This window comes from Bactrocera tryoni, chromosome 4, assembly GCF_016617805.1.
Source record: "Bactrocera tryoni isolate S06 chromosome 4, CSIRO_BtryS06_freeze2, whole genome shotgun sequence".
NCBI classification, from domain to species: domain Eukaryota; kingdom Metazoa; phylum Arthropoda; class Insecta; order Diptera; family Tephritidae; genus Bactrocera; species Bactrocera tryoni.
The window spans coordinates 64,599,571-64,625,701 of record NC_052502.1 but is presented as its reverse complement, the minus strand read 5'-3'; the positions used below and the strand labels follow the sequence as shown (position 1 = coordinate 64,625,701).

Genomic DNA, 26,131 nt, shown 5'->3' with positions numbered 1-26,131 from the left:
AATTGAAAAGACCATATTGCTTTCTCTCAATAAATAAAATCGTAAAAATTATTTATAACGTATTTTAAATCTTAGCTGTTGAAAATTTTTTTTCTGTAGATCTCGACGTTTAAAAAATCCCTTGTCTTTCATGACTCGGCTTATTCCGCACGAGAGGAGGCTTATTCCGGGAGGTGGGTAATCTTTGGGTTATAATAATAATCTCAGAGCCCACGCTATAATAACTGAACGTATTCTTCAGATCGTACCACTATAGGATATAACTGAACTGTCAAAATCAAGTGCTTGTATGGAAACTATTTCATTCGTGAAGGGTATTCTAGCTGCGTTGCAACCATAGTTAACGTTCTTTCTTGTTAGGCATTTACTTTATAAATATTTTTTTTCGATACTATGGACTTTTCTAATTTCCCAACAACACAAATAAAAACATGCATTCAATCATTTGTTTTCTTATGTACTTCACTTCTTTATTACTTCAGCATAATTATTGTAATGCATATTCATATAATCATTATGTAATTACAATCGTATATATAAAGTTATACATATGTATGTAGTTAAAATACGTTGATGAATATTCTCTCATAAAAATATGTAGTTGGAAAAAACATATTTCAAAAGAAAATGTGTGAAAGTTTATGCGTGTAAGTATGTATGTACTTAAGCAATGTAAATATGTATTATATTTATGTATCTTTAGCGCAGCTAAACTACAAATATTTGTATATAATTATCATATACAATAACTAATTGTTTAAATTAAAAGCTTAACGTCTAAAATAGACAGATATACAAATATATATATATATATATATATATGTATGTATGTATGTGTAGAAGATTAGGCGCTGCAGTGCTTTTGCAATTATGTGCGGAGTTTTGTTTTTTCTATTTTTCCTCCTTACGGCGCCTAATTCCGTATTAAATTAACACTTTTACACATTAAAAAATATTTATATAATTTTTAAAGGAAAACTGCTTCAATGCTTGCTGGTGACTTTTGCATAAAAAATATTTTAAATATATAAATTTTCATAAAATATTTACGCGCATTCATTTGCTTTAAATTCTACTCAATTCAAGTATTATTATTTTGTAAATTATTTAATAATATTTATATATTATTTTTGTTTTTGATGCTTTTATGGCTCAGTTCGCCTTTGGCGGCGTTGAATTCGGCGACTTGTTCTGGTTGCTACGCTTTGTCGCCGATGAGGCGTTTGGCGAAGCAGACGACGCCGTTGTGGGCGTGGTTGGCGCCGCTGGTGCCGCCACTACCGCCGTTGAAGTTGTTGGTGTAGTCTTGTTGCTGTTGTTCGCCGCGGCCGTGGCAACGTTTGTGTTATTGCTGTTGGCACTAACGTCGGCAATGGACTGCTCGACATTTGTGCCCATCGATGAGTTGATGAAATTTATGTATTGATGCAATTTCAATGCGGCGATGAGTGAGCTCAGATAGTCATTTATGTTTCCTTTTTGCATGCGCTTGATTTGTCTGGACACGTTCTGATAGACACGACGCGAGATCTTGTGGGAGAGTCGGCCAACAGTCTGTACTGTGTGGAGTACGGGGTCCTCGGTGGCGGAAACTGGTACTGTAATGGGAAGAAAAAAATACTAATATTTAGAATAAGTTGACAAATATGCAGGATATATAAATAAAAGGAACTATGACATCAACAACTGGCCAACATGATTTTTTTAAACAGCGCTTTAGTTTTGGAGTAACGTGATGAGAGCAATTAGAGAGAATTAATTGTTATTACCGATAAACCATCCAATCTGCCTAGCACTTGACTTGAGCTACCAAAAATTAAATTTTTTTCAATGAGACGTATTATAGAAGAAGTCGATAATAATGATAACTTATTGCTTTTACAATTTTACGTTGCCTCGAGAGTATAAGTATAGTGAGCAGGCCTATTAATATTAAGGATGCACTCCTAACGGCAGCTGCTGCATTTTCATGTCAAAAATACGGTTTGTGAGGCAACTGAGGACGTACGTAAATTGCTATGTCAGCTTGACCATTTTTCCAGCAAGGAAAGTCAGCTGTTCTGTTGGATTTTCTGCAAGGTATACAAGTTTATACTTTTTTTTTGCCAAATTAAGGGAAGCCTGGCAGTATTTTTTAGCAGAAGCCATTGATAAAAATAGAAAATCGATTAAAATTGAGTTTTCAAATAAAGTATTTTCAATTTTTCACTTTCTTCGTATTTTTCTCAACATTTAAACAAAGATAATCAGCTGTTTGAGTTATTTTCTAATTTTCGAACATTTTGGAAGAGAACTTATAATAATTCATTGAAATTTCGTAGCTGAGCGTATTCATAAACACTCATTTCTTATTGCTTTTATGACGGCGCTAAGAAATCGCGCGCGCAAACTGAACTGTCCTAGCACTACGTCAGGCTTTACACATAACTTAAATGAATATGTATTCATAAACTGCAATATATACCTTAATAAATGAATTAATGAGTCGACCTTTGAAGCTTATAAAATTCTTTAATATTTTAATAAATAATATTTTCAATAATTGTAATAATATTTGTTATAACAGTATTAAGCAATTACTTTATTATTGTTTAGTCAGTTATAAGTTATCTTACCATAAAATTGTTAATTTCCCTATTGATTAAATTTATTACTTCAGGATTTCGGCTAACATAGTCTAAAAGTTCGCTAATTATGCGAAACGACATTGATAGGAAAACAGTGGAGGCAGCTACTAAGAATCTTAGATCGAGTTCAACATCTTGTTGATCGACTATAAGTAAAAGAGAGAGAGTAAGGGTGTGAGAGTAGAGTAGTGAGTGTGTCATACAGAAAATAAACCAAATAAAATTAAAATTATGTATGAATGAGTGGTAAGGAGAGAGGGTTGCAACTTTTGAGAAAGAAAAGTAATGGAAAAAGAAAAGAATAAAAACTAGATGAAAAAACCCAGAGTTTAAGTAAATTATGTTATTTATAAAAGTCGTCTGTAGAATCAATACAAAAAATACCTAAATACCTACATATACATTCTTTTATTGACGTCTGCAATTAAAAGTGTTCTAACAAATTTATCGAACCCTTAAAGTAATGAGGCTATTGGAAATATAATTTGTAGTAGATAATATATTCGCAATCCTTAAGGGGGTATTCTAGTCTAGAATTTTGAAAAAAAAAATTTATTTTTTTTGCATATTCTTAAAGACTGGACCTTTAAGAATATATTCCCCAAAGGAATTTTTAAAATTCCTATTATTTACCGACTTATAGCTATTTTAGTAATGTAAGTATAGACTGCCTGCAGTTAGACTCAAATCTTGAATCGCGTTTTTCTCGAAACTACTATTTTCAACACTTCTGACATGATTTCTCAAGTTCTAATGAACCGATTAACTTGAAATTTGGTGTGGACCTTTTCTCTATCTCTCTATGGTTGGAACTAGGATTATTAAAAAATTTTGATTTTTACTATTTTTAAAAAATTTTGATCTTTGGCAAAAAATTCAAACAGTCGCCATTTACTGAAATTTTTTTTTTTATTTATCCTAGTTCAGACGATAGCGGCATTTGTACTGATTAAAAATTTTTGTTTTTTTCAGATCACCCAAAGTGTTGAATCGTGTCAGGCAGGGCGCACCCTTATTTTCAACCCCCGGCACGCCACCACGCCGAAATTAATCAAATTATCACAAATTTTTTTTTTTATTTTTTTTTTTGTATTCTTAAAATATCAATAAATATCTGATAAAAAATTGGTTAGTAAAAATGTTCTTAGTTTTTTTTATTGGACTTTAAAAAATGCCGTTAAATAGCATTTCTAGACTGGAATACCCCCTTGAAGCAACTTCAAATTGAAAATTGTAATGCAGTATTCTAACAAAAAATTTAAATTTTCTTACTTTTTTTGAACAAAAAATTACTGGAAGTCTTGTATTTATAGCGAGAATTTACAAGGAAAGTAACTCGTTACGCAGCTGCTGGAGACATTTTAGGTATGGAGACTAATTAGCTGTTTTGAAGAGACATGTTTTGGATTAATTAGAAAATCTAACCCTTACTGACTCTCTCTCATTCAGTAGAGGTCTGCTAGTTATAGAGAGCAATCAGCTGTTATGAATTCACAGGCAAAATAAGCCGTTATTGATACTTGCCACTGGCAGGAAACCTTGCAGTTATAAAGAGCAATCAGCTGTTTCGACGGTGTTTATGTTATGCAAACAGACGATTTGCAACGTTATTAATTTTTTTTTTATTTTAAAATGAAACACGGTTAGTACTTGTAAATGGCATGCATGTGACGTTAAACAGACGACCATATAGTATACATATGTACTTGCATATGTATATATTGTTATATGTATATACAAGATGTACTGTTTTTAGTTTTCGAAATTTTTATTAAAATTTGCATGCCAAAAATATGGGAGAAATAATTCAACTTACTGTCATTTTCAATGTGTTTGCCATTTTGCGCGACAGCTATTTGTTTATTATCTGAGAAAAGAAATTATTTAACAATATAAATTTATTGTCGTACAGTAAAGGCAGTCAGTACCCGCAGTCACCACATACAATTCTATTAAATGCGCTTAATTATTAGCATTGATTGATTTTAGCGATGCGTTGATGATTGTAATATTGAATTTTTTTTTATTATAATAGTTATAGGGTGCTTTAACGGCTTTTGATAGTTAATTGATTTTTATAAACTAAAAAGGAAAGAGAGAAGGCATTTGATTAAGTGCGGAGAGTTAAAGGTGCAAGAAAAAAGGCGTACAAATAATAATATCAATTGAAAATCAAAAGGATATGCAACAAATGAGGTTGATGAGCGGAAAGTTGAATGCGAAAATATTAGTGAAAAAATATGAAATTTATAAAAAAGTTAATGCTATTTTGTTTTAATAGAAAAGTACGAGAAAATTGTTTAAAGAAAGAAAAATGATTGAATGAATTTTAACACTTTATAATAATATTGTTTTGTTTAAATTAAAAAAATATTTATATATATATATAAGTTAAAAAAGTAAAATTAACAGAAAAAATTTAAGTTGGTCAAACTTTTTGACATGTTTAACTTTATAGAAGGTTTTATCTCAGGCAGAGCAGTAAAACTAACACTGATATCTTTCTCTGAAACTCGAACAAAATACCATATTATTACAAGTGAAAAATTAAATTTGAAATACAAATTTAAATCTATATTAAATTCAAATATTAATTGTAATTTAAAATATATTATTTATACAGGAATATTTAAAATGTATGAAGCAAACTATTTTGTGAAACATATTTTTCACAGTAAAAAAATAAAAAAAATATTACTAAGAAAAAGCTTTAGCCATTATTCCCTACACAGTTGCATTTTTTACAGCATAAAATGGCATAAAAAGGTCTTTATCATGATCAGTTTGTATGACAGCTATGTGCTACATATGGTGATATAGTTTTTCGGAGACTGTACTGTTACCTTGAACTAAATTAGTGTCGATTTTCGTTAAGATATCTCGCTAGATATAGAGGTTTTCCCTAAATAGACTGGATTTTGATCGCCTTGTATGGTTTGTATGGAAGCTATATGCTTTAGTGATTCAATCTGAACAATTTTATACTGCTTTCTTGTGCAATAATTCTTTTAAAATCTCGAGCAAATATCTTGTGAAACAAACAAGTTTTTCATACAATGACTGGATTTTCATCGAACAGTTTGCATGACAATTAAAAGCTATAGTGGTGCGATATCAAGGTGAGTAGCTTCTTGTGGAGAAAAAGACGTGAGCAAAATTTCAGTTCAATATCTCAAAAACTGAGTGTACTAAAAGACGGAACTGAAGGCCATCACGGAAAGTGACTACAACCAGTGTTGCGAAGATTGGAAAATCCATTGGCATAAGTGCATTGCATCGGGAGGGGATTACTTTGAAGGGGATGAAATTGATTTGGAAGAATAAATAAAGAATAAATAAATGATTTTCAAAATAAATACAATGTCACCTTATTTTTTGGGCACAGTAGTATATCTGTTCAGGTTATAAATATAAAATGGCGTACGGCAACCACCAATTCATACTTCACGTCAAGCGAAGAAATGTCAAATTAATCTGGCTTGTTTTTTTTTGAAATTTTTTTTTTTAATTTTTACCCTACAATAGAACTTTTTTCAAATATCATAAGGTATATCGTGGTGTGTATAAAAAATTTTTTTCGAAATTTTTTTATGACATCTGTCGGAGAAATGGCTGATAAATAAAAAAGTTTTTTTTTTAATTTTTCTCAATTTTTTTTTACATAAATTTTGTCATAACATTGTCAATAGATTATAAAAAATTATTAATCTAATATTGATGATAGCCAGGCGTTATGTGAATATTTACAAAAACAAAATAAAAAAATCGTTTGAGTAGTTCGACCGGAATCAAGTCCGGCAGTTTTGAAAAGTGTGTTTTTAGATAAACGCGTTTAAAGTTGGACTCCGAATGTCGAGCGGTATTATTATTTTTGCGCCTTTTTCGAAACCTTCCAATGGTAAAGTGTGTTTCTACATTAATTCTAAGGGTATAAGGGAACAGAAAATGCAAAAAACAAAAAAAAAAAACAATTTTAAAAATATTACCCTACTAACCGCTTAATATAAACAAAGACATTAAGAGAGCTGAAGAAAATAAAAACTGATACTAAACAGCTAAATTCCCTAATATAGCCTTAACCAAAGATGTACTAAGCTGTTCGATGGCAACTACTCAATCAACAAGACATTATTTCATAGCTTTCCTTCAAATATTTAAAAATACAAAATCTTTTAGAAATACAACCTATAATGTTTCAAAAAAATGTATCTACTTTCATAAGCATAATCTTTGCGTTAGCATGTGATGTCAAAAATGAGTATTAGTATTAAAGACAAGCGCTTTCCTTATTTACAACAACAATGCAAATTGTCTACACTCACCATTCTCCTCCTCGACATCGCCTTCGCTTTTGGGGAAATAGTATTCGAGCAGACGCTCCGCCAAAGCGGTTGTGGTATCAACGCCCGAAACCGCCAGACTGCCATATTGAGTAGCCAACACCTCATTAGCCTTGGCCCACGCCAAGTCCTTCAAAGAGGCCGCTTTCTGTTGGCCAGCTGTTTTGAATTTCGTCACGCGTTCAATATGTGGCTGCACGACTTCGACCACTTTGTTCTTAGCTTGATTGTAAATTTCCTGTGGCGTGTCCTTGATAATGGGTGCGGACACTTCCAGCTTGTCAATACCTTTGACGAGCGTCTGATCGACATACTGTATGGGACGATCCAGTTTCGAGACAATCGGTGCGGCGGTGACGACGGCGCGCGAGACGCAATCCTCAGCGGCGTTGAGCGCCCAGTTGAAGACACGATTGCGGCCTACAAAGGAGAATGAGAAAGTGTTAGTTTAATGTGAATATATAATTTAGCGCCTAAATTAAAATTTCCAACTTTTCTATTGTATGTTTAAAATTAATATACACGATTTTATGGCTATTTAAGCAGGTGGTGATTACGAACGGATTTCTTAGGCATATACTATACATATAACTTATCACATGTTATATTCTGCAGAGTTTAATAAATTATCACCTTTATTGCTAATAAATGCTTAATAAATCGCTCAAAGCGTTTATGGCGCCACAATTTCATACAAATAACACTCAATCTGAAAACTTTGGATTTCCCGAAGCAAAGTTCAAGTGCGGGTCTATGAAGACTGATCGCTGCCACGAAGATTTTATCAGTCATATTTGCACTTCAGTTCTTTTATAGAAATTCATGAATAAAATTATCGCAATAAGTAATTTTCTTCAAAAAATTTATGGAAACAGAGACCGTAACAATTATGAGGAAATGTGCAAAAAACCAAGTTTAAGAATAATTTTTCAATGCATATTTTTTTCCTTACAAACCAATTCTTATATTCTGATTTTTACTTTTATTACTTAATAAGGATGCATTGACAAAGAATACTTTCAGATCGCAAAAGCAAAGCAAAAGGCTTACTCTTCAAACTTTGTTGTGTTAGAGTTAAGCAAAACTTACCGCATCTATTAATAAAAAACTGTTATGAAATAAATGTTATTTTTTGTGAATAAAAAAATCATATTTAAAAAAATTGGTCATATTTAAGTAGTCCTCAAAGAAACAAAAATTGTCTATTTCTACATTATATATATCCCGACCCCTCCCTCATGATTTTTTAGTAAAAAATTATGCAATAAGGTTACTTTATATAGCCGTATAGAAAGGTTATGTTCGCTTGAGGTATATACTACAGTTGTATTCGAGATCAGTGCGGTCTCATAACATCTAAAAAAGGAATTGGTGTTTGAGAATCGACGATTAACAGTCAGAGATCTTACTGGCATCGTTAGAATATCAAAAGAAACAGTGAAAATCATTTAAAAAGATCATTTGGTTCTAAGAAAAGTGTAAGCACGATTGGTTTCAAAATCATTAAATTTTTTCGAAAACCAACGTCGCGTTAACGTCTCTGAAACAATGCTTTCCGACTACCAGCGTGTCATGAAACTTATTACTACTGGCCATGAGTCGTGGATGCTTACAACTGGGAAACAGAGGATCAATCGGTCGAATATCGTGGCAAAGCTTAAAAGGCTGAATATCTCGAGAACTATTAATGACAGCGATTTTGACCTCAGATCTTTTTTGTAGCAAATCACATTTCCACCAAGTTTGTGATGAACATTTTTTCTATAGCTCTTGTCATTTACGAGATATGTATGTACAAAAAAATGAGAATTTCACGGAAAAATCAGGTTTAGAGCCCCGTACTACCTCGCCGGTGTGAGTTAGGGCTTTGTTGCTCTGGGCACTTTTGTAGAGTGAACAACTCGGAGAAATATGCGTCTAAAGTCAAAGCGATGCCATAAAATACCTCTGATCTGTAGGAATTTAAAGAAAAAAAATCACGATTGTGGTGTATTTTCTATGGAAAATTTTTACTGGCCTTGGTCCAGTTCTTAATGTTAATATTAAGGGCTAAAATTTTCAGAGATTTTTTTTTTAGGGTATTTCCAAGGAAATTTCGTGACGGAACTGAAAAAAATTAATAGTTCAAATAAAAAGAACACCCTAATATACACATATGTAAATTCATATGTATCAAAGTTGCTCTATATTTTCTCATTTTGCAATTATTATTTCACTGCTTATCTATATAACCAGCAACAAATATTTATAACCGTACGTATACATATACTATCTACATATGTATGTATGTAGGTATATATAATTCAAAGCAGGAACAGCCCACACTACCCAGAACTGTTAACGTACGTATATACTTGCATTGTTTTTGTTTTATTTCAGTTACTATTTGTTGCAATTTTTTTATCAGCTCTACTCGGCTAAATCAATTGCGGCCGGTTGAATAGAGTTTTATACACAGTCATACAAAAAAATTTACATAATATACATATAAAATTGTACATAAGTATGTACAAATATCCTCTTGTTAACTCATCGCTACCTCAAAGCAAACTTTCTAGATTAAATTTATGGAGTGTAAAGTGCATTTTGTATTGTACAATAATTTTTACGACACTGTTCCTATGAAATGAGCAATTTATAAGCGTCATGAGTCTAGAAAGTTCTTATCGAATAATGTACAGCTACTGCGTCTTTAGTTCGAAGCCATACTTAAGTATAAACTATTTTGGAATGAGTGTTCTTTTCGACAAAATTATAATTTGTAATTTTAATAGCGAAAAGTTATTAAAATTAATTTTCAAAAATGTAGGTTAAAATAAATAATAATTAATATAAGCAACATGTATAATTTTTAGTATGAATAATTATTGATTGTTTAAAACTTAAAAAAAAAATGTAAGTTAGTATAAATAATTAAAAATTCAAACAAATAATTATAAAACAAGAAATTAGTCAAAATGTTCAATTAAAATATTTTTTTGTAGTTAAAAACAATGTAATTATTATTACACAAAAATAAAAAATATAAATTCGTTTGCTCCATTTTTTCCTTACAAAAAAACAAATAAGTATAAATTTTTTCATAAAAAATTTGTAAATTTTTATATATTTTTGAATAGAACTAAATGCATTTTTTCACACTTTTTTATTTTTATTTACAATAATTACTTTTTGGACTTTATTGAAAATCATAATAATAATTATTAGTTTTGTTTTTAATTTCGAACAATTGCTTTGTTTAAAAGTGTTATTTTTTATGCTTTGACTTTTAACTAATTAAGAATTAAACCAATCTTTAATCTTTTAAGTTGAATCAACCTAGACACATTGTGCTCAGTTTTACTAAAATTGGCTCAATAGTTTAGAAGCTTATCCTGGACGAAACGTGACACGTAATTTTTAAAAATATAGCTGCAAGTTGAACTTCCCTAACTCGAAGCATCACAAGCCACAAAAACCTCGAATTAAAGAGACTTACCGTGCGATACTGTCTCAAGTCTCTAAATTTGAGGTTTTAAGTTAGATTTAGATTAATTTTTTAGACTTGAGACGATTTTGCTATTCTGTAAGTGACAGTCACAAAATCTATTACATTTCATTATTCAGAGATGTTTTTACACTTGAATGAAAATAAATATGTCCATAACAAATATTAAATTTTCTATAACATATTCAAAAAACATAATTATCAATAAAAATAAAAATAAATGTTGGCTTTGCTTCATAATATTTACGAAATTTATGTAAAATTGATTTATTTTTAACCTTTTCGTGTTTGAGTTGCTTACAAAATATGAAAAAACGACAGTCGATTAATATCTATGATGATCTCTATTCAGTATATTCAAAATTGCACACAAAAAATTATTTTTAGTTTTGAGACCTGCTATCAGGTTAAATATTTTTTCGTAGTTTAAAAAAAAATTGATTATTATTACATGAAAATAAAAAATATAAGCCCGTTTGCTCAAATATTTCCGTACAAGAACTTGGTTTTGTTCGATCCGCTTGCCTGACGCCTTTTGATATTGTGGTCCGATCTAAACAATCTCTGAGATTGTAGTGTTGTCGATAATCCACACCAAATAGTAAAGCTAACTCAGCACAAAAAAATTTTACATACAATTAATTTCAACTGCACCAAAGTCGAAAATTTATCGATCATAATCGATTATTGGATCAGAAAAAAAAAGAAATCAACAATGGTCGATTTTGAACGAATAAAGAAACTGAAAAAATGCCAAAAACTAGAAAATTTATCGTAATAATCGATTATTGGATCAGAAAGAAAAAAGAAATCAACAATGATCGATTTTGAACGAATAAAGAAACTGAAAAAATGCCAAAAACTAGAAAATTTATCGTAATAATCGATTATTGGATCAGAAAGAAAAAAGAAATCAACAATGATCGATTTTGAACGAATAAAGAAACTGAAAAAATGCCAAAAATTTGATTTTTTAACAAAGCAAATGTTTCGATTAAATTTAGTGTCAAGTTTAGCATTCTTATAAAACATACATAGGTAGGTATTTCCGTAAACTTTACAAAATTATCGATTATATCACTTATTCACATAACATGAATTTGTACTATTTTATTAAATTTAGATTTGAAAAACTCTGTTGTAGAGCAATATTAATAATATAATATTAATATTGAGAGACTATACATACATATTTCGAACAAAAGTTCATCACTTCGATTTTAGAATACTTTTACTTTAGTAGCTTCTATAATAACTAATATAAGCATGTACTATACATAACCTCAAAGCACTGCTGCGAACTGGCCTTTATTTTGAAATGTATCACGCACACATTGTGACATTTATTGACATTAACAAGTCAATAAATACGGTGCAAATAAAAACAATTATTCATTCAAATCAACTACTCACGAAGTGGGGCCTAAGCCGCACTTCAACATACCGCTATCAATCAACTAAAATAAGCTCATTTTTATTGCGTCTCTTAAGTAAAAAATGTATGTATGTATATTTTTCAAATCGCATGAATCACATGAAAAATAATAGACAGTTTTTAGTTTCATTCCATAATCCAATCAGTTGACGTCAGTCAATAGTTAAAAGTAACGAAGTAAATGCCAGAAGAGGAGCTGAAAACTGCAAAAGTCCAATGTGTGCTTTTTCTTACTGCGTAAAAGCCGCAAAAAATTAAATAACAGAAAAAAAAAATTATAAAAACAACACTATACAAAAGGCAATGTTTGCGAATATAATGCACACCAACACTGAGAAAAATCGCGTTAAAAAATATAGCAATTTGGCATATGAAAAAAAAACTAAAGAAAAAGTGGCATGGACTGCCATAATAATGTGTTTATATACAGAATATTGTGTGCATATTAGTAAGTTTTTGGCGATTATGTATAGGTGAAATATAAATGCGTTAGGATGGGTCGGTTTTTGACAAGAAAAAACAGTAGATAAAATTGTTTCGATTGACTGACTATTTGGTGGGTATTACAAATCATTGTACATATAGTAGAAAATTGAGAAAAAGATTGCAATTTTTTTTTCAAAACAGTAATGGGTTAAAAATTTTGTTTATAGGTAAAAGTCAAGAATATTAAAAAAATGTGAATTTGAACTACTAAATAAAAAAAATAAAATTTTTAATTTTACTGTTATATTTGCTATTACATATCAACATTTTTAAGAAAACTTTGAGCAATAGATAGTTAATATATAGTCAATTTAAAATCAGCAGCAAAGAAAAAAATACAAATAAATAAAAATGATTTTTTGAAAATGAGGAAATTAATTTTTCACATTCTATTATTTGTATGAATGACATTATATAAATTTTTTAGGCTTGAAAAATCATACTTTTTATTGAAGCTTACACTGGTTTTTTAATTAAAAAATAACTTATTGGTCAAAATATAATTAAGAATTATAAAATGTATTTCATAATCAACGCAAAGATTAAAAAAAATGATAAATACACTTGAAATTAATTTTGGAAATTAGTAAATTTTTCTAAATTTCGTAAACAAAACTAAATTACTAAATTTCAGAAATATTCTCAATTTATACAAAATTTTCATGCTTTTTTATTTATGTTTATAATATTACTATTTGGTTTTTACTGAAAATTGTAATAATAATTTTTTAAATTTCATACACTTCACACACTATGTTTTAAAATGTTATTTTTTATGCTTTGACTTTTAACTAATTGATAAAAACTAATCTATATTTTAAGTTGGATCAAACTGGACAAATCCTGCTCAATTTTACCAAAATCAGTTCAATAGTTTAGAAGTTTACCCCGGACGGAAAGTGACACGTAATTTTTATAAATATAGCTACAGTTGATTTCCCCTAACTTGAAATACTATAATCCACAAAAAAACGTCGAGTTAGAGAGACTGCGAGTTTTGGAAGAAAGTTTGTATGAAATTTGACTTCTATTCCACATTCAAGAGTTCGAGTTATGGAGAACTTCAAGTTAAAGCGTTCGAGCTGTGGAAGTTCAACGCTATATAAAATGTATTATTTTTAATTGATAAAATATTTTTTCTTCTTAAAGTTAAACTTGTATTCTTACAAAAACTTTCAATGTGAAAATTAACTACGAGTGATTTTATTTCAATAATTCCACGACGATTAAATAAACTCATCCTTCCTCACAACCAATTGTGAAGACCTCTATAATATTTATACGACTGTATCATTCGTTTTCAAATAACATCTTATTTAACGGTGCTTTTTATTGTTGTTGATATTGTTGATTATAAAAATTAAATATAATATTTTATTTTCAAAAAGTGATTCGCAGTTTCTTTTTGACGGTACTGCATTTGTGAGCTTTCTCTCTTTTTCAGTCATTCAGTTGAACCAACCTTAGCAAATTTTGCGCTGGACTGAAGACGATAAAAATCTCACGTTCAACAATGGGCCACTAACCTAACCTAAACTAAGCTAACCGAATAAATATGGGCTCTGAGAATGAATAAATTGTAGTCAAATAAGAAAAATGTCTTTCGATGGCCATTAAATTTACCTAACCTAAGCTAACCAAAAAAAATGCTGGCTTTCAGAGTGATTTGTGCACAAATAAGAAAAATTTTGCAATTGTTAAATGTCTGTTTTCAGATTTCTATTATTTTTGAACTTCCTGTCAAGTTGATGCTAAGCAAAATTTACTTAATGTATGCATAAAAACAGCTCATAAAAAGCTATAAATATTTAAAAATCAGCTCTTAAAGGAGTTTTGAATAAAACTAATTAAGAGAAAGGTTTGCTACAGCAACTCTCAAGGTTATCCGACGCAAATATATGTACAAATGTATGCATATATACATATATTTGAAATATTTAAATTGCTTTGAATAAAACAATTTACGAGCCACCTTAATGTGTGTATACAAATATGCATTGCGGCAAAGTTATGTTTTTGTTCGGAATATATTTAATGGCAAACCAGTCGCGCAAAAACAGTCCAAAGTTCAGTTCGCATGTGGCAAAATTAGCATAATGAAATATGTTTATATGTATGACTTATGTAGGTGTATTGTAGCTACAGCCAGAAGAGAAATGAATTTGAAAACAAGCACATTTGACTGTATGCGGATATATACTAATGCATACAAATGTATATACATGGCGGTATTTGAAAACATGCGTTTATTGGCGCAAGCAAAAGGTAAATATTCGCATTTTAAATAAAAACTTATGTACGTACATACATACATACGTACATACTTGAGTGCGCAGCGAATACAAAAATAAATTTGTAGCAAAATATTTACAATTTGTTCGCTTGTATTTATTTGTAAGTGCATTTTGACCTTCGGACTTTGCTCGGTACAACTTTGATGCCATTAGATACGCGCCTAAATGTTTATAACAAATTTATATATGTATGTACATATATTATTAAGCAGCGTAATAAACAATATGCTAAGCCCACAGGGGAAGTGAGCGCTTGCCTTACTTAATGAGCGATGGAAAACGTGACTAATTTTTTGAAATTTATTTGAATTGTTTGTATAAAAAGTAGATAATACAATGCAAACTTAAATATCTACACATTTTTTAGAAATTTATTTAACTTTTTATATTGTTTTTAATAATTTTTTATTTTTGTTATAAGACAATTTTTTGTATCCAATGGCATATTCAAAACAAATTACTTTTATAATTTAGATGAACAAATTAGATAATAATAATAATATTAAATAAATAATAATATTTTTTTTAATAAATAAAAATAAAAAAAATTTAATAAATAAAAATATTTTTTAGCTAAAATAAAATATTTTATAATACATAGTACATGTGTTAAAGTAAAAGTCTTTTCCCTTATATACATACATACATATGTTTTGGTAAAACTAGCAAGAAATAATTTACATTAAAAAAATTAAATTAAAAGAATTTTTATAAAAAATATTAATAAAAAAATTAAAACAAAAGACATATTTATTCAAAACAAAATTAGAGTTAAAATAAAATATTTTATTATGTACATAAATTTGACAATTTAAATGCAACACCTACTTATTGTATCGATTATTTCAATTAATTTGAAGTCAAATATCGAAATATCTGTAAATTCAGTTATATTTGAGCTCACACCTATTTCCATGTCCATATGTACATATGTGTATGCACGTAATAAAGTAAAAATCTTCTCCCTTACATATGTACATATATGTAAAGCTAAATACATATAAACATGTACATATGTATGTATGTATGTATGTATGTATATAAACTTCTGCGCGAATTTTAATTGAATTTCAATAATTTTCATCAGCATACCGATTGTCTACCTTTTTTTCATACACACATATAAAATTGTATACATATGTATGTATGTATATGGTGGACCGTGTGTACACAGTTGTTATTTACTTGGAGCCGGGTGAATTTGATCGCTTAAAGTGCAATTGACTTCAATTGAGTTCAATTTAGCAGCGTTTACTGTTTGTTGTTGTTTTGTTAGTGGTTTTTATCAAGCAATTAAAGCGGTCAAGACGTGTTGGAAGGCTCCAGAAAACATAAGTTGGGGCAGAAGAGAGGAAAAACATGCGTAGATTGTACATACACATACATAAATATATTAAAATATTCAAAGAATTGAAGAATTGAAGAAATACGCAGCATTAAGGTAGAGAACAAATCATAAAACGGAATAAGTGGCCGGAACAATAATAAAATGAATACAAGATAATTTATGTATATGAAAAAAAAATAAAATTTGGAGTTTAAAATATACACAAATATTTAAAACAATTAATTAAAGAGCAATAAGAAAATAAATTACTACAAAACAACAAAAAAAATATATGTACATATGTACATACATACATACATATGTACATACATATATATATGGTTAAAATTAAAATAAATAAATAGAAAGTTGAAATATTTTAATTCAAAGAAATAACAGTAACTACATCAATTAAAAAAAATCTATAGAAATAAAATAACTAAAAAAAATATATATGTAGGTATACATAATTAAAATAAATAAATACAAATTGTAAACAATTTAATTCAAGGTAAAAAAAAACATTAACTAGATCGATTAAATAAACCAATAAATTAAATAAAAAATTAAATTAATGAAAAAACAAAAAGCGAAGTACTATATAATAAATTTAAAAAAAAATAGATATAACTAAATACGAATAAGAAAAAAATAAATAAATATAACTTTATACGAAAATAATTGTGTATAAAATAAGTCAAATAAAAAAATTTTAATTAAAATACACATAAATTTTTCAAAATTTAAAACGATATAAGATTAAAAAATTTGAATTAAAACAAAAAAACTTAGTATATCACCGAAGCTATTATACTATTAACAAATAAACAAGTTTCGAAGCAAGTGTGTAGTTTAGAGTGTAAAGTTTATTTGACAGCTATATGTTATAACGGTCCGCTTAAGTAAAATCAAATGAAAAAGTTTTCCGTACAAGTACATACATACATAATTCCAATAGTTCAGTTTGTATGACAGTTATATGCTATAGTGGTTCGATATGGGCGGTTGAGACAAAAAAGCAGCAGGGAGAAAAGGGCGTGTGCAAGATTTTTAAAGAAATGGCTCAAAAACTGAGTGACTAATTCGCGTATATACAGGCAGACAGGCAGACAGACTGATCCTGTTCTGGGTATAATTAGTTTTAATGTAACGAATTTAAATGAAATGTACTTTCGTACAAATATTATTGACGAAAATATTTTGTTACACCAGAGTTCACCATCTCATAATAGTCAGGATATACATATGTATAAGAACTTTATCGGATTTGTGTATTAATTTTTACTTAAAAATTATTAACTTTTTTAATAGTTTTGATGATATATTATTATTTTAAAAATGAACGAAATATTTTTAAAATTATTTAACGACTTTTTTGAACTAATTTTTTTCTATATGTGACCTGGTCTACGGAAAGGGGGCTTAGGTGTTGTTTATTTTTAATAAAATATTTTATTATTTTTTCATTATTTATTTTGCTGTTTATTTTTAACAGCTGTTTCCCAGAAAACTAGTTTTCGCACGTTAGCTCCCTTTTCGTAGACCGGGTCACATAAATATATTATGTTTCCTTAAAAAGCGTGGTAAAAAATAATCTTTAATAATCCACGGCAAAAAATAATCCATTAATAAATATTTGCAAAAAGCGCTTTATACTTTCCATGCGAAGATTTAACAAAAAAAATTAAATAACAAAAATAGTTAAATAAAAAAACTAAAAATCGGTTATAAACTTGAAACATTTCTAAATATAGTGCTACCAATGGGAAGATTTATACAAATTTTTAATGAGCAGCTAAAAAATAAGTCAATGTTATTCCTAACTGAAACTCAGTTATGAACTTGAAGTAACTCGATATGTGACCTGGTCTACGGAAGGGGGGCTTAGGTGTCAAAAAATCAATTTTCACTTTTTAGTTGATTCGGATGGAAGATGAGATGCTTTTTCACGTGATAGAAAAACTAGTTTTCGCACGTTAGCTCCCTTTTCGTAGACCAGGTCACATATATTGAAATTGTTTATAACATACATATGTACATACATAGATATGTGCTTAGTATTAGCTTATAAAAATTCAATTCTTTTTTATTAGAATTTTTCCAGCGCATAATTTAGGCTTAAGATTTCTAATAAAACGAAAAATGACACCAAATCTTGGCGCTTTCTATAAACAACATCAAAAGAAGACATAAAAATATTTACGATAAAAATAATTACTTCTAAAATGTTTGTTAGTACAAGCGTCATATGATCGCGCGCATAAACACACCATAACGCATTTATAATTTTGCACCAAATATCTGCACCTCGGCGCCCTGCTATTTACTCAATTCAATTTACGGCATGGTAAATACACTTATGTATATGTATGTATGTGAGCACATAAATGCCACTGTGTTTGTAATCACTTAAGTTTTTGGTACATACTTATAAATAAGTATACATATAGAATATATAGTATTATTTTATATTTTTGAGACTTGCACGTAGACGGCTTGAGCGCACTACTCTCGCATTTTCTTGTTATTTGTAGTTCTCGTCAAAGCGAATGGCCTATGAAGGTAACGCGACGACGATGTGGTCACGAAAGCAACCAAGCAAGCGGATGCCGGCTGTCGGCAGCGCTCACATAGGTTAGCTACTTACATATATGTATTTATCATATGTATGAGTGGAATTATGCGAAAACCGCAGTAAAAATTTGATGGAGTCAGAAGGTAAAAGTGATTTAACCTATATGCAACACTACCATACATATGTACATATGTATATAGAATTAAGTTCGAAAAACAAAAACAAAAAAATTGTTGTAGTGAAATTGTCGAGAAAAGTTCAAAATCCTCCCACATTTTATCATAACTGGTAGGCGCTGTGCTTGCATTACCGTTACGCAAAACCAAATTTCGAAAGAAAAAATAACTGCACGCACTTCCAGCCAATATACCGTTTGGTATACTAAACAGCGCTACATACCTTTGACATTTTGGTAGACATCCTGACTCTTGTCCCAGGCCGCGCCCACAACTGGTAACTTGATAATACGCTCCAGCGATTCTAAATGTGGCAAAAGATTCTGCACATCTTTGGCCTGTTCGATGGCAACTGTGCCATTGGCCGGAGCCACAGTAGATTTGCTTTCGTTCGCACTTGCAGCCATTTTAATTTTTTCTTATTTTATTATATAAATTTTGTGCTTCCAACACTTGAAATTAATTCGCACTTGCACTTGGGAAGTTCTTCAAATTTTTATTTTTTTTTTAGGTTTTATGCACTTGCTTTTGAAATTACACAATTTCACAGTCTTTTACTTGGAAAAAATGTACTTGAATTTATAAAATCAGCTCGTTAGATTCGCTACTAAACTCTCACGTACGAATGTGACACGCTTCTGACTGGTCCGTAGCTCCGCACTTGGGTATTATATGAGCAAAAGCCGCAGCCCAGGCGAGCACAAGCGCACATGCAGCCCGAATTGAGTGTGCGCTCCACGCTTTTTGCTATGGAGAGCCGCATTTGCGCTTGTTGCTAACACGATCGTAGCCAAATTCGCTGTTGGCTTATCGCTCACATTTTGGCGCTCTCCCCATTTGCTGAGTTTGTTTCTCGTATTGCAGGCTTTTGGGGCGAATAAGTTGGTTGAGTCAACGGCTACTCCCTCGCTTAGTTTTCCGACGTGTCTATGAGTGTGCATGGGTAGGAAATTACAGTTCTATGTCACCTCATATGACAAATTTGGAGTATTGGACTCTGAGTTCGTAGTACAAAGCGTGTGGCGCGTAGTTGAGGGATATTTTATGAAGAGAAAGAGCTTAACTGAGTTAATTTGTGTGTGCTTATTTATTTCTTTGCTCTTAAAGAATGCGCTCATCGGCTATAAACTGGAATTTTCATTTTAATTCCGGCATGCGGTGAGATACAAACTAAATTCAGGGGTCGGCACATATGTATTTTATAGTAGCGAGTATAAAACAAAGATGGGAAAGTTGCACAAATCAGCTTTGGCACAAATTCGCTGCGGACGTACATACATATGTACATATACTTATACATATGTACATACTTATATACTTACATTCACATACATATACATATATACACTTTATAAAATGTAATACCAAAATCCATATCTAAAAAATTATGGCTTTGCAATTGTTGCTAAAAATAAACTTTGCAATTATCAGCTAATTGACATCACCTTATATTTATTTACAAATGTTGCTACACATTCCACTATATCATGTTTTTTGCTTTTTGTCGAAAAATATTTGAACTTTGGAGCAAGAGTAGTGACGAAATTCACAATTTGAAACGATTAGAACAAGCCAGTGACGCACAGTGTCATATATTCACTTAGGCTAACGACAAATTTAGACGAGACCACGTAGCTTTTTTCGTCAATGTAAGGCTGCCGAGATGTTTCGACCTCAGTTCTGCAAAGGCTGGATAATGGTGGAGATGCCCTGGCTGTTTGCAACTCACCTTCTTCAAAACAACTTCGACAATTTGCGTTCAACTGGATAGCCTTACATTATGGAAGCCCATTGGACAATGTCCAGTAAGAACTCCTGCGATTGCGGTAAGATGATCTTTACTAAGGGCGAGCAGTTCGGTAGATTTCCTACGTTCTACTTTTGGCCAGAAGAATCTCGCAATCGCACAGGAGCTCGTTATCGACCAACGCCTGCTAAGCGCATGCAAAGTTAACAGCTCCAGTGCTAGAACGCAAGATAACAATGGAGATCGACCTCGTTCCTACTTCGATGTCAGCGGGGTATGGGTGTCCGTTTGATGCAAACCGTTGACACTTTAAGTCTTCAGAATTAGCTATAAATATAGGTGTTATAAGAATTGTACCTTGGAGAGGCATTACAGCTTCGGTTAAGTTCAATCCTCAAGATGGGGATCGCACTTAGATTATTGTATGTACTTTAGAATATAACAATAACAATAAATATTGTTTCTGATCTTATTTGTCGGCAAAGCAGCTTCAGATCAATACAAATTTGCTTAGGCGTTTCATTTATATTCCCACTATCTCACTAACGCGGGACCATAATAAAACGAAGTTTTGAGTTGTTTCCACCTCGTCTTCTGCCATACAGCTTCATCTGACATCTTGTAAGATTCTCAATCGTACAGTGGTAAGGCACTGACCTACTAGAACGACCACAGTCTTGCTGAAAGCAAGAGCTTACTGGATCTCACGCAATTGACCATGGACCTAAAGGATTCTGCCACAGCGCAAGAGCCGTTGGTACATTCAGGGGAAAGTGGTGGGGTACATCGGGGAAAGTGGTGGGGTTGGACGTTAAAAAATCTGGAAAATCCGACATCACATCGCCGCTGGTAATGCTCCGTGAAGCCTAGTTATAAAGTAGTATAGCGCACGTGGAGAGCGGTGCATAAATATCCAGCTCATCTATGCAGTTACCTACAGTTCAGCAGTAAGAAGTTAAATTTAGTCTTATCATAAAGTAACTCGCTGCTCGAGCTCAACTCTTCTGAAGTCTGAAGGATGCGGCACTCCGGGGCAGTAGATCTACCGCTAAGTTAACATATTAGGTTGTCAAAAAAGTCTTGCGGTATTTTCGCTAGTTGGCGCTGAAAGCGCGTAGTTCGTAGTCGTTCGTAAGTTATAGCGTCGCAAACATGGAGCAAAATAAAGAGAAAATACGGCATATTTTACAGTACTACATACTACGATAAAGGCAAAAATGCAGCTCAAGCCGCCAATAAAATTTGTGCAGTTTATGTACCCGTTACAGTTTCCATTTCCACCGCACAACGATGGTTTCAACGTTTTCGTTCTGGTGTAGAGTTGGTCGAAGATGCGCCACGCTCCGGAAGGCCTGTCGTCGAAAATTGCGATAAAATCGCTGAATTGGTCGAAGGGGACCGGCAAGTAGCAGCCGTAACATCGGTCAAGAGCTGGGCATGAGTCATCAAAAATTCAATTCAATTTCAATAAAATAAAAAAATTCAATAAAAATACCGCAAGACTTTTTTGACAAACCATTGTTATAGAATTTTTCTTATATCTATTTGAAGCACGGCATGTGTCTCAGGGCAAATTAAGTAGACCATACGCTCATAGAGTCTTTTTTTTTGCTGTCTTAGGCACGTCAGAAGGTCAATAGGTCCCCTTAGATAAAAATATCTCATGAAATATAAAATACATTTTAAACAAGCTTTAATTCTTTCGTTAAATAAGCTTTCACAAAAAACATAATGGAATATATGTATGTACGTACATACATACCTACAACTTACGTTTCGTTACACTGTGCGACAGACTTTATCAGCTTAGCAACGAAAATTATTGGACTAAAAATGCGAGCAAACTAATAAAGTAGTGTTTATATTTGATTTATGACAAAAAACAGTTTTATGGTACATTCAGTATGGGAAATGTGTTTTCAGACATGAGTTGCGCTCATGACGGTAAATTTTAACAATGAGTACTTTGCTCCTAGACAATGGAACATTTAAAACATCCTCTATCTTGATGTTTTTTGATGTCGTGTGCCAGTTAGCATTTGAACTATTCATTAAAAAATAACGCCACCTACGAGTATGTACATATGTTAGCTTGTTTTCACACAATTCCAAAACTAAATGACGGTTCTATGTATTTGTTAATATTATTATGTTTATTATAAGTTCTTAATTTAATTGAGTATTCCTTATCAGCATTTGACTTTATATTATAGTACCTAGGGAATTTTTGCGATCACGTTTCAGAAACTTACATAATCGTGCCTATTAAATATAATCAGAATGCATCATCTATGGGGAAGGTCATCAGCTGTTATTCATCGTTTAAAATAAGCAAACTAATCATGATTTAGCTTCATTTAACTTATAGTACGACCCAGTACTCGCAAAATATGCTTAATAGAATAGGAATTCGCTATTTTTGACTAGTCATCAAAGTCAAAAACCACCTGATAATAATTGATAATAAAGCACGTTTTGAATATAAGAAAGTTTTAAGTAAGAGTTAGTTTTTCGGTCGTTTCTAAATTATATATATGTGACCTGGTCTACGGAAAGGGGGCTTAGGTGTCAAAAAATCAATTTTCACTTTTTAGTTGATTCGGATGGAAGATGAGATGAGATGATAAGTTTCCCAGAAAACTAGTATTCGCACGTTAGCTCCCTTTTCGTAGACCAGGTCACATATAGTTTTATAATAAATAAAACATGAATGTGTACAAATCATATTGAAATGATATGATATGTTCAGTTAGGTTAGCTATCATGCACTAGCTGGCTTCCACGCCATACATAGACCTACAGATCCTTTTTAAAGTCAGACGGAGCTTTGTTAATTATACGAGCTGAAGTTTACGCCACACACGACGTTAATCCTGTTTGAAAATGCATTGTGTATCGTTTCTAACGACTTACATACGTATTTCATGAGATTGTTCGTTAGTCAAGTGATTGGCACTCTAGGCAATCTAATCAACTAGAAACGATATTAAGAGTGTCAGCAATTTCTTCGAACTTCTCTCTTATTTGTTTCACACTTCTTAATATTATCTATAGCAGTTATAACAACTTAGAGATCATTATTTATTCTACCCTTCTTCTTTACTGGCGTAGACACCGCTTACGCGATTATAGCCGAGTTTACATCAGCGCGCCAGTCGTCCTTCCTTTTCGCTGTTTGGCGGCAATGATTTCATGTGTAGCCAGGTCCTTCTACACCTGATCTTTCCAATGAAGTGGAGATCTTCCTCTGCCTGACGGATCCCCCGGCGGGTACTGCGTCCGAATACTCTCAGATCTGTGGTATTTTCATCAATTCGAATGACATGATCTAGCCAGCGTAATCGCTGTCTCTTAATTCGCTTAACTATGTCATCAGTTATCTCCTACAGCTCATTGTTTCAGCGATTTTGGTATTCGCCGTTACCATAAATCTTCGGCAGAAACTTTCTCTCGATATTCAGTCACGGATCTTTTCAAGATTTGGCTCATGGTGAACAGCTGGTGAGTTGTTAATAATAAAGCCACAGTACGCACGATAGACCCTTATATGAGATTTAGGAGGCTTATCACACGGTAGTTGGCGCAGATTTCATGGAAATGGAGTTGAACATCTCCAAAACATCGATTTGTCGCATTTTGACCGAACATTTGGGCTTACGAAAGGTGTGTGCACGGTTTGTTCCGATCGACGCTTGTGACCGATTATTTTACCAAAAATCACGTTTTAACCATTAACCACTCCTCGTATTCACCTGATATGGCACCGTGCGACTTTTTCTTTTTCGGAAAAATTGCATTTGCCATGAAAGGAAAGCGTTATGCAGATGTAGAGGCTATTCAAAAGGCTTGCACCGGCATACTGTCAGCCATTCCATTCCCTATATTGGGAGGGAACGGGATTTCCATCATATTTCATCAATTTTCACACTATCGGTAGGAGTTCTTGTAGTATTTGTGCTGGGCGAATTTCGTTATTGTAGTTTTAGTGGTTTAGGAGATATATAAGTACATTAGACTTATTAGAGGGCGAGGCCACGACCATTTTTTCAAAATTTGTTGCCCACAGGTGTCCTTCCCGAGCACGAAATCGATTTTTTTTTTGTACCAAGGAACCCGTATACCAAGTTTCACCGAGATATTACAATTTTTACTTAAGTTACAGCTTGCACGGACGGACAGGCAGAGAGTCACTCGGATTTCAACTTTTCTCGTCACCCAGATCATTTTTATGCATATACATATATAAAACTATATCTATCTCGTTTAGTCTTAGGTGATACGTACAACCGTTAGGTGAACAAAACTATAATACTCTGTACCAACTGGTCGCAAGAGTATAAAGAGAGCCTGGAATTATGGGCAGAAAGCTCTTGTTTTTTGCAGCACGATGTTGCACCGTCGCCACACTGCACAATTTTAAAATTATGATTAAAGTCTTACTATTTCTGCTCTTACATATTTGACAACGTTTTTATAAAAATTTAAAAATTTTTTATTAGTTTTAATATTGGAAATCTCTAAGCTGCGATTTTCCAACATTTTTCACAAACTTCAAACGATTTTAATTCGCTTCGATTTGATATTATATTTTTTAGTGTGAAAGACAGATAAAGAGTTCTACATAAGTATTAATCTCATGCGGTGATTCCCCGTTTTAATTTTGTTTGTTTGCGCACATTTCAGTGGAATCACTTTATCTTATGTTTTTGTTATAACGGTTTGGTTGTAAACTCTTGTTCTTTACTGACGTAGACATCGCTTGGTTGTGAATTACATAGATCCAATAAATAGCGCATTACTATTAAAGCAGTGTCCGTCTGTGTTACTATCTTCGCAAACATTTCATTGAAAAGTATGTATTACGAATAAGGACTCTTTTAGAATAAACCTTGAAGAAAAACTTGCTGTTGAAACGTGGGCTTAGTTGAACAGCAACAACCATTAACTTGACAAAAAGTAGTTTAATGACATGCGCTAGGTCAATATGTACTTAATACAAACCTATCTCATGATATCATCATGTGATCTTATTCAGTTATCAAAAGTTAGTCCTAACAAAAGTTGGCTCCAACTTCAATCTTAAAAAAGTGGGGTTCTATAGCGACTTTCAACCACAGCTGACACACATTTTTTCTGGATTCGAGTGCGTCTGCAGAGTATTTTCAAGATTATTTCAACTGTTTCACAGCTGTCACTCTAGAAAATTATACAGTAGAGCCCGCTAATCCGGATCAATTAAAAGCGGCCCCTATCCTGAATATAAGGAAATCCGGATTACTAAAGACATATCAGAACTATGTATTATGAAAACATATTTATAAATTTCTGTTTGTTTATTATAACAAATGATACACATGTTCCAAAAAAACAAAAAAATCTTAAACCAATAAAGCATAAAAGCGAATGTAGTGAATAATAAACATGTGATCCGGATTAGGGAATACGGATAGAGAATGTCGGTCCGGATTACAAGGGACATAATAGAAATTTTGAGTTTTTTAACCCTGTCCGGATTACAGTGGAATCCGGATTAGGCCATGTTCGGATTAGCGGGCCTCTACTGTACTTGTATGTATGTACATATGTATGTGTTACGTATTCAAAACAACCACCGCGTTTGTAGGTATGCAGCTCAAA

At 31.7% G+C, this 26,131-nt stretch overlaps 1 protein-coding gene across 3 annotated transcripts; it reads right to left on the bottom strand.

The window, feature by feature from the left end:
* Positions 1 to 813: 813 nt before the first annotated feature.
* Positions 814 to 19,407, bottom strand: LOC120774391 (lipid storage droplets surface-binding protein 2). Of its 3 annotated transcripts, XM_040104009.1 has the most exons (5): positions 18,971 to 19,407; positions 6,950 to 7,387; positions 4,444 to 4,494; positions 2,616 to 2,773; positions 1,380 to 1,598 (listed from the first exon to the last, which is right to left on the bottom strand). In XM_040104009.1, exons 1-5 carry the CDS (start codon positions 19,152 to 19,154, stop codon positions 1,467 to 1,469), a joined length of 963 nt encoding a protein of 320 aa, XP_039959943.1. In that variant the 5' UTR covers positions 19,155 to 19,407; the 3' UTR covers positions 1,380 to 1,466. The 3 variants fall into 3 exon arrangements, with proteins under 3 accessions (XP_039959941.1, XP_039959942.1, XP_039959943.1); XM_040104007.1 differs by lacking the exon at positions 2,616 to 2,773 and having other exon boundaries at positions 814 to 1,598; positions 18,971 to 19,405; XM_040104008.1 differs by lacking the exons at positions 2,616 to 2,773; positions 4,444 to 4,494 and having other exon boundaries at positions 814 to 1,598; positions 18,971 to 19,403.
* Between the last annotated feature and the right edge of the window lie 6,724 nt (positions 19,408 to 26,131).